We start from the raw sequence: 15,170 nt of genomic DNA on the forward strand, positions 1-15,170 counted from the left end.
TAGGAGGAACACCATCCCCTAGGCAGGTGGTTTTGGACTGAATAAAAACCTAGCTAATCATGAGCCCATGAGTAAGCCAGCAAGCAGTACTCCTCCACAGTTTCTGCTGTGCCTCCTTAACTGTGAATTCTCTGGTCAGAAGTAAAGCTGCATGTAAGGTAGGAGGTACACTTTCAAGTTCTCACTTGAGACCCGACTCCTCTCCATAAGGTACTGTGATCTCGAACTATAACCAATCAAATCCTTTCCTCTCCGAAGTCGCTCTTAGTCAGCTGTTTTTTTTTAAAGATTTATTTATTTATTATATATACATTTTTCTGTTTGTACATATCCCCACATGCCAGAAGAGGGCACCAGATCTCATTACAGATGGTTGTGAGCCACCATGTGGTTGCTGGGAATTGAACTCAGGACCTTTGGAAGAGCGAGCAGTGCTCTTAACCTCTGAGCCATCTCTCCAGCCTGTTTTTTTTTTTTTTTAAATGACATCAACAGAAGGGGAATTAGAACAATTATAAACATTAATGGAGAATCAAAAGTCTTACTTGCCCCAAGGGGACATGACAGCACCTAGCAAAGCCATCCCTTAAGCTATAATTTCTAGGTGAGGTACTTCCCAGAACTGAAATAACTTTGGGGGCTTCACTAGAAAATGAAACATGGAAGATGAACCTGAAGAAAATGCTCATGCTAAACTCATAAAAGACCCTAAAAATCACTTTCAGCTCTAGAGTACAGAAATACACTCACAGGAGGAAACAGGCAAGTGAGAAAACGCACGCTCCTTACCTGTGTGCCACACTGCCCTTCTTGATATCTGAAATGACAAGAGGGTCCCCAGGTTTTCTACTGGATGGTGCTGTAACAATGAAGACAGAACGAGATATCACATCTTTATAACCAGGACTCATCCAAGACTGTATGTTCCCTCCAGCCTGATAGTAACTTTCAACAGAGTTTATATGTAAATAAAAGGCAACCAACAAATGATTGGAAAGCATGCATATTACATCTACAAAAACATTCATGTAAAAGTATTTATCTGCTGACAAGCAAGATGGTCATTTCAATTTGTAATGGGAGAAAGCAGTTGAAGAGCTGATCATCAGGGTTAGGTCAGTGACCTGAAAGGCTGGCTCCTCAACAGGAGAAGAATGGAATCAATTTAGAATAGCTCACTTTGGTGATACTGAGTGCGAGCCTGTCTCCTACCCCTTCCTCCACCCCTCTCTAGAGAGGAGGCGCCGCTCTGTCGACGGGTGCTCACCATGTTACTCAAGGGCACTGGGAGGAACATAGAGCAGTAATCACTGCTTTAATAGTCATGTCGTCTAGAAGGAAATTTTCTGGTGGGTCGACTACACAAATCTTTATGTTCTGCCCACACATTCTTACCTAGAAAGCTCTAGAGTGCTTTGGGATGTGACTGCTTATTTTGTTACAATAGCAAATATTTTATTAGTCAACTAAATACATACATGTGTATATATATTCTAAGCATACATATAGCCCTTATTAAACTGCACATAAAATTATTATCAATCTGAGTGGTCAAATATTTGGAGCCTTTAAACTTAGTTGGGGTAGGACTTCCATTTGATAAGAATAAAAAAAAAAAAAACATTTGGAAAGGGACTTCCTTGGAATTAACTCTGGATATGAGTTATAGCCCAGAGAAGCACAAAGAAACCATCTTTTTAAAGTTTAGATTTCATTTAGGATATCAACATTTGGGAAAACAAAAACAACAACAACAACAACAACAACAACAAAAAACCAAGTGGCCTCTGAGAGAACATGCTTTGCCAACCTGAAGCCTGTGATGGTTTCCTTTTAGAGAATATTAAGAGGCCCCCAAAGTAAGATTTCATTATAAACAGGCTGATCATCCCATAATAATCACAGAACCATATCATATCCCATAATCCCTTCTGAATCCCAGAAAAATGTTTGTGCATAAGAACAGATGGTTTAACAGCTCAACATCATATTTAAAGGAAAACCAACATTCCCAAAACCTCACCCTCTATTGCAATTAGTCCTGAGTAAATGTTAATGAGATTTCACTAATCACTAACCTTAGCTGCCAGCAAAGTGTGCAGAACGGTATACTCACTACAATTGACTCATTATTTAAATCTTCACTCAATGATTTGGTATGGCTTGCCCATAGACACAAACACCTCCCAATTTTACTCATGTCATATTCTAAAATAGAAACAATTCTGGGCATTGGGCATGCACACAAATGCACAAATACATAAACCTTTATTACACGCAAGCATTATTTTTTTGTCTGTCAATGAATTTGCATAGTATCTCACCAACCTATAATAACCATCATATAACATGCGAGTGTTTCTTTTAAATTAAAAAAGGCCCACATTCTACTGAAATGGAAAACCAGGAATAGTAAGAACAAGAAGATATGTCAAACTCACCCTTCTTTGAAAGAGAGGAAAATAGTATTATGATGTAGAGGACAATCCTATACAATTTTATGCTCTACACACCTACATGCACATGGTGGCCATCCTCATCTTTCTAGATTCTCCCTTTTCTCTTTTAACTACTTCCATATTTGAGACATCAAACATTCTTGGTGGATGTCTACTAGGGTGAAGATATTGAACACAGAAGTGTGTGCAGACCTATATGTGCTCTATCTCTGTCACTACCAGGCACACAGATGTTGCAATGAATCCTTGAACGATTAGTAGCTGTTGTTAACACCCTACCACAATGCTAAATTCTTCTCTGCCTAGAAAATAACAAATTAAGCATATGTTGCTAGGTGCATAGTGCTCTAAACTTACCAAGCAGGTCACTATTATTAAATGTGAATAGATTTTATATAGATATGTAGCTTTGGTCATGGAAAAGCAGGCCAGTGTAGTGTAGTGATTAATAAATGGCATTTGGTGGTCATAATGGTTGGGGCTGAAGTCCTAGCTCTGTTACTTCTGGTCTGATTACTTGAGGACAAAGTCCATAGATGACTCAGGTCCTCATCTGTGCAGCATATGATGAATATTCACTGTCTTTACCCGAGAGTTTCTGTTGAGAGGATGATGTGAGTCATGAAAGGCAGAGTGATTAGACAAGTGCACACAAGATGCGCTCCGTCTGCATTGTTTACTGTTTACTATTATTACTATCCAGCCCCATTGAACTCATTTCCCCACTCCAATCTATAAGTGGATCCCTCAGTCTTTCATTTATCACTGTTTTTAATCCATCTGCTCTTGCTCAGACTTGTGATCCTTCAAGGAGTAACACACACCCACTCAACGCTTTGGATTTGGTTGGAATTTTCCATAAAACCAGGCACTAGTAAGTTACATAGTAAGTTAGCACATATTTCCAGAGCACCAAGCATGAGGTAGGCATCTCTGCACAGGGCTCTGGCTGTGAAATCCCAGAGAAATTGGTTTAAAAAGGAGAGGCGGTCCATGTTAGATCTCATGAAGTCACGAGAAATGAAATCGTTTTCTCTATTATGAGATGTTACTTCCACTGGAGAAGCCATACCCGTGTTCCGGAGGACGGGCGGAGGTGGTGGTCTACCATAAATGGGTCAAGAGAGTGACTCACAAAGGAAGAACAAGCAAAGATTATGGTGTGAAAGCCAAAGACAAACAACTGGGATTCCTTGAAGTCTCAGCGTCATTGGCCAATTAAACAGAACTGAACGGGGGACAAGGGGCCAACACTGTGAACTTGTGGGCGTCCACAGTGAAGGTTAAACGTAGTAGGGCCTTTTTCCAACTTACACTTAATGAAATGACTTTAATTCCAACTCCACTTGTCTCTAATGTCACTGTTAATGCACCCAAGCAGTGACACATGAGTCATCCACAAGCTTGCTCAGAACTCATCATCAGAATCATCTATTTATGTTGCATTACAAAGTTGATATTTTTCACATTGCTCATAGGTCCGTGTTCTTAAACCTCAAAGAGAAACTTCTTATAATGCTTTTCAGAATGTACGTATACAGTTTTTCAGTGTGTGTGTGTGTGTGTTGTACTTGTATGTGCCTGTGTCTATGTGAAGGCCAGAGAACAAACTCAGGTATCACCATGAGTTATGCCATGCACCTGCTTTGAAACAGGGTTTCATTCTGACATGGTGCTAACCAATTAAAATAGACTTGTAGTGGATAGCGGTTCTGTCTATGACCTTGAAGCACCAACCCTAGAGATGTAGCAGGTAACCCTCCTATCTACCTATGACCTTGATGTATCTGCCCCTGGGGCATGGCTCAGGGCTACCCTTAAGACCTAAGATGCATGTACGCCACTCTCTTCTCTCCTTCATGGGCTTCGATGCTGAGACGGACCAGGCAGAAGAACAGCGTGGGACTGTATTTCAGCCTTCCAGGACCCTACGATAAATCTCCTGTGCTGTAATGACTTTTCCTTCTTAATAAATTCCTTCACCCTTTAAGCAGACTTATGGATTTCTCATAATATAGACTGGCTAGCCAACAAACTCCAGGGACCTCTCCATCTCCATCTCTCCAGTGCTGGGATATAAGTGCATGCTACCACACCTAGCATCTCTACACAGATTCAGAGTATGCAGCTCAGGTCCTCATGCTTGAAATAAACTAAACTGTTAAAGCATTTACCAACTAAGCCATCTTGACAGCTCCTACTTTTTATTTGTGTCAAAAATACAAGCCCACACGATTTAGTTGGAAATCGTGCAAAGCAAGTTTTCAACTTCCAGTTTCCCTAGATGCAAATGCAGATGATTCCTGCCTTTAAGGTGATTCATTTATGATTTTGAGATTTGATGGGATGAGAGCAATTTCTTTCAGGAGACGCCATATCCTTGAATTTTGATGTGAGAGGCCAGCAACACGAGGCATAGAGGTCTCTTTTGATACTGTTCAAGGGCAGCAAGCCATTGCTTCCCATTGGCCATGAGTTCACAAATAAACAACCCAATTACTGTGTACTGTATTGCTATGTTACATGTAATGGTTTATAACCCATTTATTGGGGACATATCTCCACATTAGTTTGAGAAGACATACTTTCAGCTTCTTTGGTTGATTCCACTTGTGACATGGCATATAATGTTACTAGTTTAATTTTCAATCTTTAAAAAAATTATTTATTAATTTTTTTCATTTTACATACCAACCAGTTTCCCCTTCCATTCCTCTTCCTTCTCCCTGCTTTTCCCTCTCATCCACTCCTCCAAAAGGGTAAGGCCTCCCATGGGGAGTCAACAAAGCCTGGTACAATCAGTTGAGGCAGGACCAAGCCCCTTCCCCCTGCATCAAGGGTGAGCAAGGTGTCCCACCATAGGGAATGGGCTCCCAAAAAGCTGGCTGATGCACCAGGGATAGATCCTGGTTTCCACTGCCAGGGGCCCCACAAACAGACCCAGCTACACAACTGTCTTCCATATGCAGAGGGTCTAGTCCGGTCCCATGCAGGTTCCAAAGCTGTCAGTGTAGAGTTCGTGAGTTCCTATGAGCTTGGAAATCTCTGTAGATTTCCCCATTATGATGTCGACCACCCTTGCTCAGAGAATCCCTCTTCCCTCTCTTCAACTGGACTCCCGGAGCTCGGTCTGGCGGTTGGCTGTGGATCTCTGTGTCTGTTTCCATCAGTTACTGGATAAAGGCTCTATGATGACAGGGTAGTCACCAATCTGAATCCAGGGGAAGGCCAGTTCAGGCACCCTCTCCACTGTTGCTATAGTCTTCTTAGTCATTCTCTGTGTTATGAAGCACACGGGTTTGCTCCCTTCTTTCTCAGATCATCACCACGTTCATGGCTCTTTCTTGCCCCTTCATTCTTCCAACATGGTTTATTACAAATCATCTTTGCATGGTCAGGATTTACTACTCACTTTAGCATGGACCGTGTCAACAGCGTCCAGAATCAAGTCACAGAGCATCCCGTTTCTTTCCTCTTCTGCAGAATTTAGTTGCATTCCTCTATTCTATGGAGGTCTCTAGTTCATGCTTTTGAAGATATAAATCCCAAAGCTTCTGGGAGAGACACTTGGTTACACCTAGTGGGAGAAGCTATCCCAGAGACTAACGTATTGATTCTTAGCGTTCAACTAATCCTACTGGCTGGGCTATACCATTATTCCTACACACCCCAAGTTCTGAATGCCACCAATTCTTGGTCCTTTTGGGAATATAAAATGCACCGAGGTTCCCTGTCTGAGTCCATTGCTATCATTCATTTTCCTTTTCTTGATCTTCATAGATGATTTTGCCACTGGAAAAATCTCCCATTTTTCTCATGTCAAGGTAGCATGTGCTCGCCCACCATTGTTTAATCTTAGAAGTGTTACAATCATTGATCACCCTCGCTGGGAGACACTTATTTTTATAGAAAAGATGAAAATTTGTTGTACCTGTCATACAGCCCCCGCTTTGTGATTTTTATAAAAAGGAAAAAGAAAACTAAGCCTTTGTTTCTGTAATGAATCCAGTCACGTACAGAAAGAAGGCCAAGAAATTAACCACACGCATAGAATGCTGCCTTTTGCTTTTCCGATTTAGGCTCTAGGAAGGCTCATCAATCAGACGGTGACGGGCTGAGCGGTACGGGGACAGGAAAGCCAGCACTCAGGCTGACGGAATATGCTGGGAATCCTTGTTTTGCCTTTTATTAACTTTGGGTCTTTGGACAGCTTTGCAGTTGAACTATATCATTCCTCTCTGTAGAATGGGGCCATCCCCGGGCTGCTATGAGGAATAAGTAAGAAAACACTCACAATGTCTAGCCCAGTGGGGGACAAATCCCTATTGCAAAAGCTCAAAAGAAAATACCAATGTCAAGAAGGCTTCAAGGACAAAGGCTCACAGGACAGAGACAGCCAAAGTTCTCCTACTTGACAGGTAGGTGGTGGCTTTGTTGGAAGGTAGGAGCCAGGATTCTGGACTGGCTGGGTGAGAGGGCACTCGGGTATGGCTGTGTTCCAAAACACTGTCCTTTTTGTTAGTTTACCCCACTTCATCTACTATAATCAATCATTCCATCGTATCGCAACATTAATGAAAGTAATGCCTGGTCTAATGTACCGTCAATGTTTCATCAAGAACTTAAGAGAATGGGCCTAAAACTGTTCACCACATCCAATCAGAGGAGGCCATTTCTCAATGAGGTCTGGAGTGAGGCTGCCCAAGTGAAGGCATGCAAGCCTCCTACAATGGAGCAGTGGTTCTCAACCGATGCTGTGACTCTTTAACACAGTTCCTCATGGTGTGGTGACCCCCCAACCACAAGATTATTTTCGTTGCTACTTCATAACTGTAATTTTGCTCTGGTTATGGATGTAACATAGATATTTGATATTTCTGATAGTCGTAAAGGGGTCATGAACCACAGGTTGAGAACCATGGTGATGGAGGCTAACTGGACACATGGAAAACATGTATGCTTCTCATGATGGATGTCTACTTCTGAACACAGAGATTTCATGAGGTGAAAAAGGCAGAAAGGGGATTTTGTACAAAGATGGTGGAGAAAAAAAATCAAAAGCCATGGCAAGCCCTCAGCTTCACTCAGAAGAGCTTGCGTGTGTTTGAGGAGAAGGTGCCTGGATTTCCTGCCTATATAACACCATTGTAGTGAATACTGGATTTTTAAAAAATATACTTTTAGCATTTATTATTTGTTACTTTGGTGTGAACATTAGATTTTTGTTATCTAGAGATTTGCTTAAAATATTTCACAAGGCTTTGTGTAAAGTAGTGAATTATCACCATCTTGCTAACGTGCTGAGGTTCACAACGTGTTTTGGTTATATATGTATATATGTATTTGTGTGTGTGTGTGTGTACACGCATTTAATACGTGCATCCTTCTACAGAGAGTGGCAGTTTGGCCTTTCAATTCTTGCTCTTGACCATTCTACACATCTTTAATCCATGCAATGGTCTGCTCAGCACTTTGTATTCACTGTCTTCTTCAAAGGCTCCTTTCCTGGAGGGCATAGTGCTTAGTAGAACATTGCTGATAAAGACGTCTTATCCATCCATGCAACAGATACAGGCATTGAATGAAGACCTCGCGTGTGCTGGGAATGTAGAGAGGCCTTGGGGAGTTTCCTCTCTCACTGCAATGAATACAAATCCTGGTTGTCCTTTTTGTCTTTGTTTTTCTTTCATAGTAAATTATGTTTCCTTGGCTTGTCAATTACTCATATTTTCTAGGAAGAAACACACTCAGTATAGTGATGACTACTTGTGCAAGTGCAATCAGAGCTCCGAGGAGCTGACAAGTGAGTGTGCGAGAAACTTGTGCATCCCTCCTCCATCTGGAACAGCGAAACACTCACAGCTTCACAAACAACAGTTGCACATGATGGGAGGAGATTCAGGACATTCCTGAAGCAGTTTGCGGGTGTTTACACTGTACATTTCTTAAGTTTTGATGTACCCTGCTCATGAGTGGATATCTTCTAGACACCCCCTCAGGAGTTTCCATTGCCATGACCAACACTGCTTTAATCTCAAATTTTACTTAAGAAAATGTTTCCCCCCCCTTTGGTTATTTGATGAAAATAGATATTCTTAAAATTTATTAAATAAAAAATTTGATTTATTCAGTATCCGTAAAAATTGAGGGCTGAGGAAATATTCAGTAAAGTGCTTGCCACAAAAGTATGAGGACATGGATTTGATCCCAGAACCCACATAGAAAATGCAGGTATGGCATCAGGCATTTGTAATGCCTGCCCTGTGCAAGTGGAGACAGGCAGCACTGGGGTTCATTGGCCAGCGCGTACAGCCTGATGAGCAAATTCCAGGCCACTGTGAGACCCTGTTTTAAAAACAAAGGTGGGGAGCTACAGAGGAATGACACCCCAGTTGGCTTCTGCTTTTCATACTCACCACACACACACACACACACACACACACACACACACACACACACACACACACCTTGAGATGTCATTCATTCACTATAACATATTTGTTTTATTCACATGTCGAATCATTTTAAGTTATACTGCAGGACGGTGTTTTACATGCTCTAAGTGTTACTTCATTGTGTCTTTTAACTTCCCTCGCAGAAGGCTCCTCGGGGTGGGTGGGTAAGTGGACAGTGTTAGACACCTGGCATCTTATTCCTGTACAGGCTGTGCAATGCAGTGGTTCTTATTTTAGTAGCACGGCGGATGTGTGTGGTTCGCCATTATAAATAAAAGTGCAGTTTTAGTGTTAAATTTATACCATTAAAGTTGAACTGGACAGCCTTATTTCATACTACTCAATTGAGAACTCTTTTTATTTATTTTTGCCATAAGCACTGACATAAACTCTGTCCAGCAGTGTGTTGAGGCATTTTTATTTCATCTCATTATTCTTTCTTGAAGGGGACAACCTTGTGGTCATAGTCCCTGCCTCTGTGTCTCCTTGGTCCTTAAGCACTGACCATTGGTTTCACATGCTTGGGGGCATTTATTGATAAACTCAGTCTGTGGATAGTAAGAGTACAAAACAATCTCAATTTCTATCCTGTTCTATAAAGGTCCACTGGGACTGAAATTTTCAAAGTGGATTTATCAAAGCAGTTATAAAACTAGATCCCTAGGGAGGAAGAGAATTAAGCACATTTGTATATTATGCTTTTCATTTTGATTTGGTTATCCATACCAGGTACCATGAGTGATTCAGGAATTCATGAAAAGGCATTGATTGAGTCTCATGGAATGGATTACAGAGACAGGGCAGACTCATAGAAAGTCTTGAGAATACATAAAAGTACTTTTTGAGTTAGATTACCCTTTCTTGTATTCATTAGAGAACAGCACAGAACATAAATGTGTAGAGAACCCATATGTATATTTCTGCTCATCTAATTATTCATCTAATCATTTATATATTGGCATGTGAGAAATACTGAGTACTATGACTTGCTGGACAGCATACAAAGTATACAGATGTTATAAAGACTTAGCCCTATACTTCATGGAAGTCTTGCTTTTATTTATATTCTGTTCTCTCTCTCTCTCTCTCTCTCTCTCTCTCTCTCTCTCTCTCTCTCTCTTTCTCTCTCTCTCTCTGTGTGTGTGTGTGTGTGTGTGTGTGTGTGTGTGTGCACAAGTTTGTATACATGCATGTGAAATCCAGAGGTTGGGCTCTGATGTCCTCCTCAATCATTTTCCACTTTCTTTTTTGAGACAGGATCTCTCACTGACGTTGGAGCTCACCGATTTGGCGAGACTTTCTGGCCAGCGAGTCTAAGTGAGCCTGCTACCTCCAGCTCTTCAGTTCTGGGACTACAGATGTGTGCTGCTGTGCCCGACTATTTACATGGATGCTTGGGCTCTTTTAGATCTTAATGCTTACATGGCACACTCTTCACCAACTGAGCTCTCTTCTGAGCCTTCATGTCCATCTTATAGAGAAAGAAATGCAACTGCAGAGAGAACTTGAAGTTGCTGATCGCCCTCCCATGGCCATCAGGTGCTGGCTTGTGCCGTTGGCTCCAGAGTTTCATAGGGCGACACTGAAACTGGGGGCGAAAACTGAAAATACTCGCCATACCTGTAAACCCTTTGGCAATGGAGTTCTACAGCATCTTTACGTCCTAATATTCTACGAGAAGCCCATTCTACTTACAACTGATGGTTATCCCGAGCTCCACGCTGTGCTTCTTAGGCAGTTTTACGTGAAATGTTCCACTACTTGGGATGACAGACTCTGTAATTTCAAAACAGGAAAACAGTGTTTACAGGACACGGAGGACACTGGGTATTGGGTAGGAACAGCCTTCCAAATTCAAACGTTTCCATCCTGGAGAGCTGCTCATTAAGACTCTGGAAGTTCTAACATGAAACATTCCATGAGAGGAGGAGGGCTCCTTTAGATTTGGTGGTAAACAACTCACAAGTCTCAGGAAGTCCCTGAAGCTTATAAGAAGGTCAAGGTCACTTGATTACTAAAGTTATATAAACAGTAAGAACTTTTGGGGAGAGAGGGGACTAGTCAGACCCATTGCTTTGTGTGACTGTTGTATAGTGAGGACTAAAGTTACAACTTTCGTGAGCTGTTACCATGCTGGGGTATGCTTTTCCAGCGCTCAGCTGTTTAGGAGCTGTCTATGCTCCAACTATGATATAACTAACCACTCACCCCTACTCCTGCAGGCAATCCCAATAAATTCGTCAGTTTTCCAACTTGGACTTGGGTAGATCTGTCATTGACGCTCTGTCTGGGATCTGTAACTGTTACTGAGATCATCAGGATCTCTACTTTATCTCTCTGGTGATTGCGATGTAGGTATCCCCCGCCTCACCTCTGCAGCAGTTCCTTTCTTCCCAATACCCTCAGCATCTCTTCTACTTTACTCCCAGGCAGCTGCAGCTTTCACATCCCCACCTCAGATCTCTAGCTGGCAGTCAGTCAGTAGCTCCTCTCTCCATCTGTCATCTCACTATTCTGTCCCAGTAGGTGTTCTCTGCGGGACACACAATTCTTTATCAATTCCCCTGGAATGAATTCAGTGATACCCCTAGACAAGCACCCCTCATCCAAAACCTTTGTAACAGTGTTGCTAGCAAAGGAAAGTGCAGAAGAGGAGGATCATGGGATGACCAGACTAGCCTACTCTTATTGCTTCATCCCTTCACTAAAGCTTGGCTCACCCTCCACTAGGCAAAGATCTAACTACAAAGGCTGGGATGCAGGTAGAACTATTGGGCCTCCAGATACCTAGCCCAGTTTGTTCACTGCATGTGTAACATATTTTTGCACAGCATAGGCAAAAGTTAGGACTGGGCTCATGGAAAAAAGTTAAGAGTCCTCCTTTTTTCATTCTGTCTTAAATTGTTCTTGGCCTTTTGTCCTTTCCCTTGAGAAGTTTAGCAGTAAACTTTTTACAAGCCCAGAATCTGATCTTCCAATTTGGAAGGTTCACCACAGAGCATTAAAGGAGAGAACACAATAAAAATTTGATTTCCCTCAGCCCCTCCGGGCTGCTAGGAAGTCACCTGTAAAAAAGACCCCCAAATTGCCCATCCGTTGCAGTGGTGAGGCATGGTCTTTTGTCCCAGCGTCCCTTTTCTGCTCTGTTCTTACTTCAGAGGGGTGAGTGAATCTGCTGACACACATAGTTCCTCTCAGGCTCTTAAAATCTCTCTGGGACCAGGTCAGTGTCACAGACTGACTCGGCACCTTCGCCTTCTGTACTCAAGGAACACGCTGATGTTCCAGGAAGTGGACCTGCATCCATTTAGTCATTTATTCATTAAGAATTTGCACATTTCCCACTTCCTAATGTTATAGTAAAGAACGGAACCCATCTCTAGTTAGAGACAAGCCTTAGGCACCACCTGCTTATGAGTTAATTCAGTCTGGCAGTTCAAGGACCTGGCTGGCTATGGGGGTCACCCCTTAGGAAGGTGAGTTCACTTTAAGATAATGTGCTTTCCCTTCCCAGAATTCTTGCCCCTTAGCGCAGTCTTTGTGAGGCATCCTGGAGTTCAGATGGGTCTGCCTATATTCCCGTGCTAATAGAAAGGCCTAACTATTCCTTTCTCTCCTCTTCTTAGATGTGAGCCAGAGCCTAAGTATGCTTTCTTACCCCCTAATGCTCTAGGCTTCCTTACCACTCTTCTAAAAGTCTCTCTTACCATGTGACTACCTGTCACCATGCAGCTAGTGTCCACGTCAACTTACCTCCTCCATTCTCCTCCCAGTATAGGAACTGCAGGGTTTATAGCTTGTGTGCTCTGGGGTTCTTATTTCAGACTCTAATAAACCGTATCCACCTTCTACTTTACTCCTGTGTTTTTCATTATTGAGATGGAGAACCCTAAGAGGGGACCCTTATTTTCCCAGGATCATATGCTAGCTCTCACAAGACTCCCTGAGATTGCCGGTAACATTTCCTTCCTACCTTTGAATTCTTCAATCAGCCAAGAATATGAACCATTCCTGCCCTCCTAGACAGCACCATGAAGGAGGCTTGAGGCAGGCATAATTATTCAGTCAAGCAATAGACTTAAAAAAGACCAGCTAATTTTGATACACTGGGGCAGAAGGAGAAATGAAATTAATAATTACGTTTTACTTTCTGATATCAGATCTGTCTGGGCATATCATAATTATGTTTCAAGTATTTCTCCTTTTCTTGCCTTTCCTTCCTTCCTTCCTTCCTTCCTTCCTTCCTTCCTTCCTTCCTTCCTTCCTTCCTTCCTTCCTTCCTCCCTCCCTCCCTCCCTCCCTCCCTCCCTCCCTCCCTCCCTTCCTTCCTAAGTCTTGATCATTTAATATTGTAACAACAGAAGAAACTGTCTTTCCATTTCCCAAGAGAGCATTGAAGAACTTGGAGTTAACAGGAAAAACGGAAGTGTTGGGTTTTGAAGGGGCTGCATTTTACCCACTTGCACCAAAGGCTGGTCTGCAGAAAAAAGCAAGAAATAAACGTGTGTGCACAAGGAGCAAACAGGATCTTGGAGAGTGCTACGCTTAGGCACATCTGATCGGAGCCCCTCAGGACCGTGAAAGCGTATGCTTCCAGAAAACCTCCCCTTTTGCCTAAACCAGCTGGATGCATTTCTGATGCAGCAACAGAAAGATGAAAACCCTGATGCAAGAGAGACGACGGCATGGGAGCAAGCCGAAGTCTGCCATCCAACTGCTCACAGGCACAGCCAGAATACTCGATTTAATTGCTTAGAGAAAGCCAGCCAGCAGTCCTTAAGAGTGCATGGAGTTACATTATTTAGGATCCATCTCAGATATGGGAGGCTGTTTTCATTTCTCTATTTTAAGACAAGAAAAAAAAGGTTCTCAGAAAATGGAGAGGTACACATATGTTTTTATTTCTGCCTCTGTGTATGTGTCTAACTCCCACAAGTGGAGACTTGGAGTCACAGAGTCCAGGGAACACTGACCAAGAATAGTTGCTACTGCAACTCTTGGTTTCATAACATTTAAAACTTTTTTTGTATGGTGTTCCTCTCTCCTCCCTCTCTCCCTCTCTTCTTCCTCCTCTTCTCTCCCTCTCCCTCTCCCTCCCCCCCCCCATCTCTGTGGTACATATGTAGAAGTCAGAGGGTAACCTTTGGGAGTTGGTTCTCTCCTATCATGTAGGCTCTGGATCTTGAACTCAGGCTTGGTAGCAAGCACCTCTATCCACTAAATCATCTGGCTTGTTTGCTTTTATAAAATTTTAGTGCAGGGAATGATGACCATGAGTAACACCATTCATGACATGAGAGGACGTATTGTGACTTCCTGGAACACAGTAATGGATCACTTTTGACTATATGTGATTTGAAAAATTCACCATGGCAAATGAGCATCAACTAATGGATCTCTTTGATCAAGCTGTGGCTTCATTTTAATCTTTCCATGCCAGTGTGATTTATTTTATAGTTGGTATTTTCCCCATATAATTATTTGGTTGTTAAAGCAAAGGCATATTTAATTTGCGGTTCATAAACAAATGCTGTTAATGAGAAGGTTCCATTGTTTGGACAAACAACAACAGGTTTAGTGTTGGTGGATATAATTTTGAAAACAAATGATGTTTATTTTGTAAGACCCTTGTGATTATTTTGCACTTCCCTGGTTTTGCTTCATCTTTGTTAAAACCATAATTAAAAACACATTTGGGGAAAAAGGGTTCCTTCTTTCCCATTGGTCTGATTTTCTGCCTGAAGCATTCATTCTCGGCACAGTAAGATAACTGCCAGGACCTAATTTATCAGCCTGGGCACCCTGTGAAGAGTGTAAATGTTGAACGCTCCCCTACTTCGATGAACACACCGGGGCTCTGGTTGGTGGCCAACAGCACTTCGTAGGCTCTGCACCGAGACGTCTCAGAACAAATGCCTTCAGAGCTGAAGTGGGAACTTGGAGACCTTGTGGTATTGGCCATATAGATTGTCATTTAAAAGAATGGAAATCAGCAAACTGGAAGAAGATGAGGTTCTAGCTTCATAAAATTTTACGTATGGTAAAGGATTCCAGTAGAAGAACTGGAATGGTGATGGTGTCATCTTCAACTTCAGATACCTCACTATTCACCTCGCTAAGGTGTTTGCACAGCATCGTGTGTTGAGAGAGGAAGACTTAGGCAAGAGTGTGTTCACTTTTAACCACCTCTCTGTCATTTAAAATATTTATTAAGTAAAGATAGCCGAGCACTGAAAGTTCAGGGCTGGAACATTCA

General features: G+C 42.2%; 1 protein-coding gene across 13 annotated transcripts in view; it reads right to left on the reverse strand.

Moving 5' to 3' along the window:
• Positions 1-15,170, reverse strand: part of Grip1 (glutamate receptor interacting protein 1) — a 667,949-nt gene that overhangs the window by 78,838 nt on the left and 573,941 nt on the right. For all 13 annotated transcript variants that reach the window (XM_076554188.1, XM_076554184.1, XM_076554182.1 and 10 more), the window contains 2 exons: positions 10,610-10,690; positions 790-859 (listed from right to left, as the gene is read on the reverse strand). In XM_076554188.1, coding sequence (XP_076410303.1) covers positions 790-859; positions 10,610-10,690 — 151 coding nt within the window. The remainder of the gene's footprint in view (positions 1-789; positions 860-10,609; positions 10,691-15,170) is intronic.

Source organism: Peromyscus maniculatus, chromosome 18 (genome assembly GCF_049852395.1).
Source record: "Peromyscus maniculatus bairdii isolate BWxNUB_F1_BW_parent chromosome 18, HU_Pman_BW_mat_3.1, whole genome shotgun sequence".
NCBI lineage: Eukaryota > Metazoa > Chordata > Mammalia > Rodentia > Cricetidae > Peromyscus > Peromyscus maniculatus.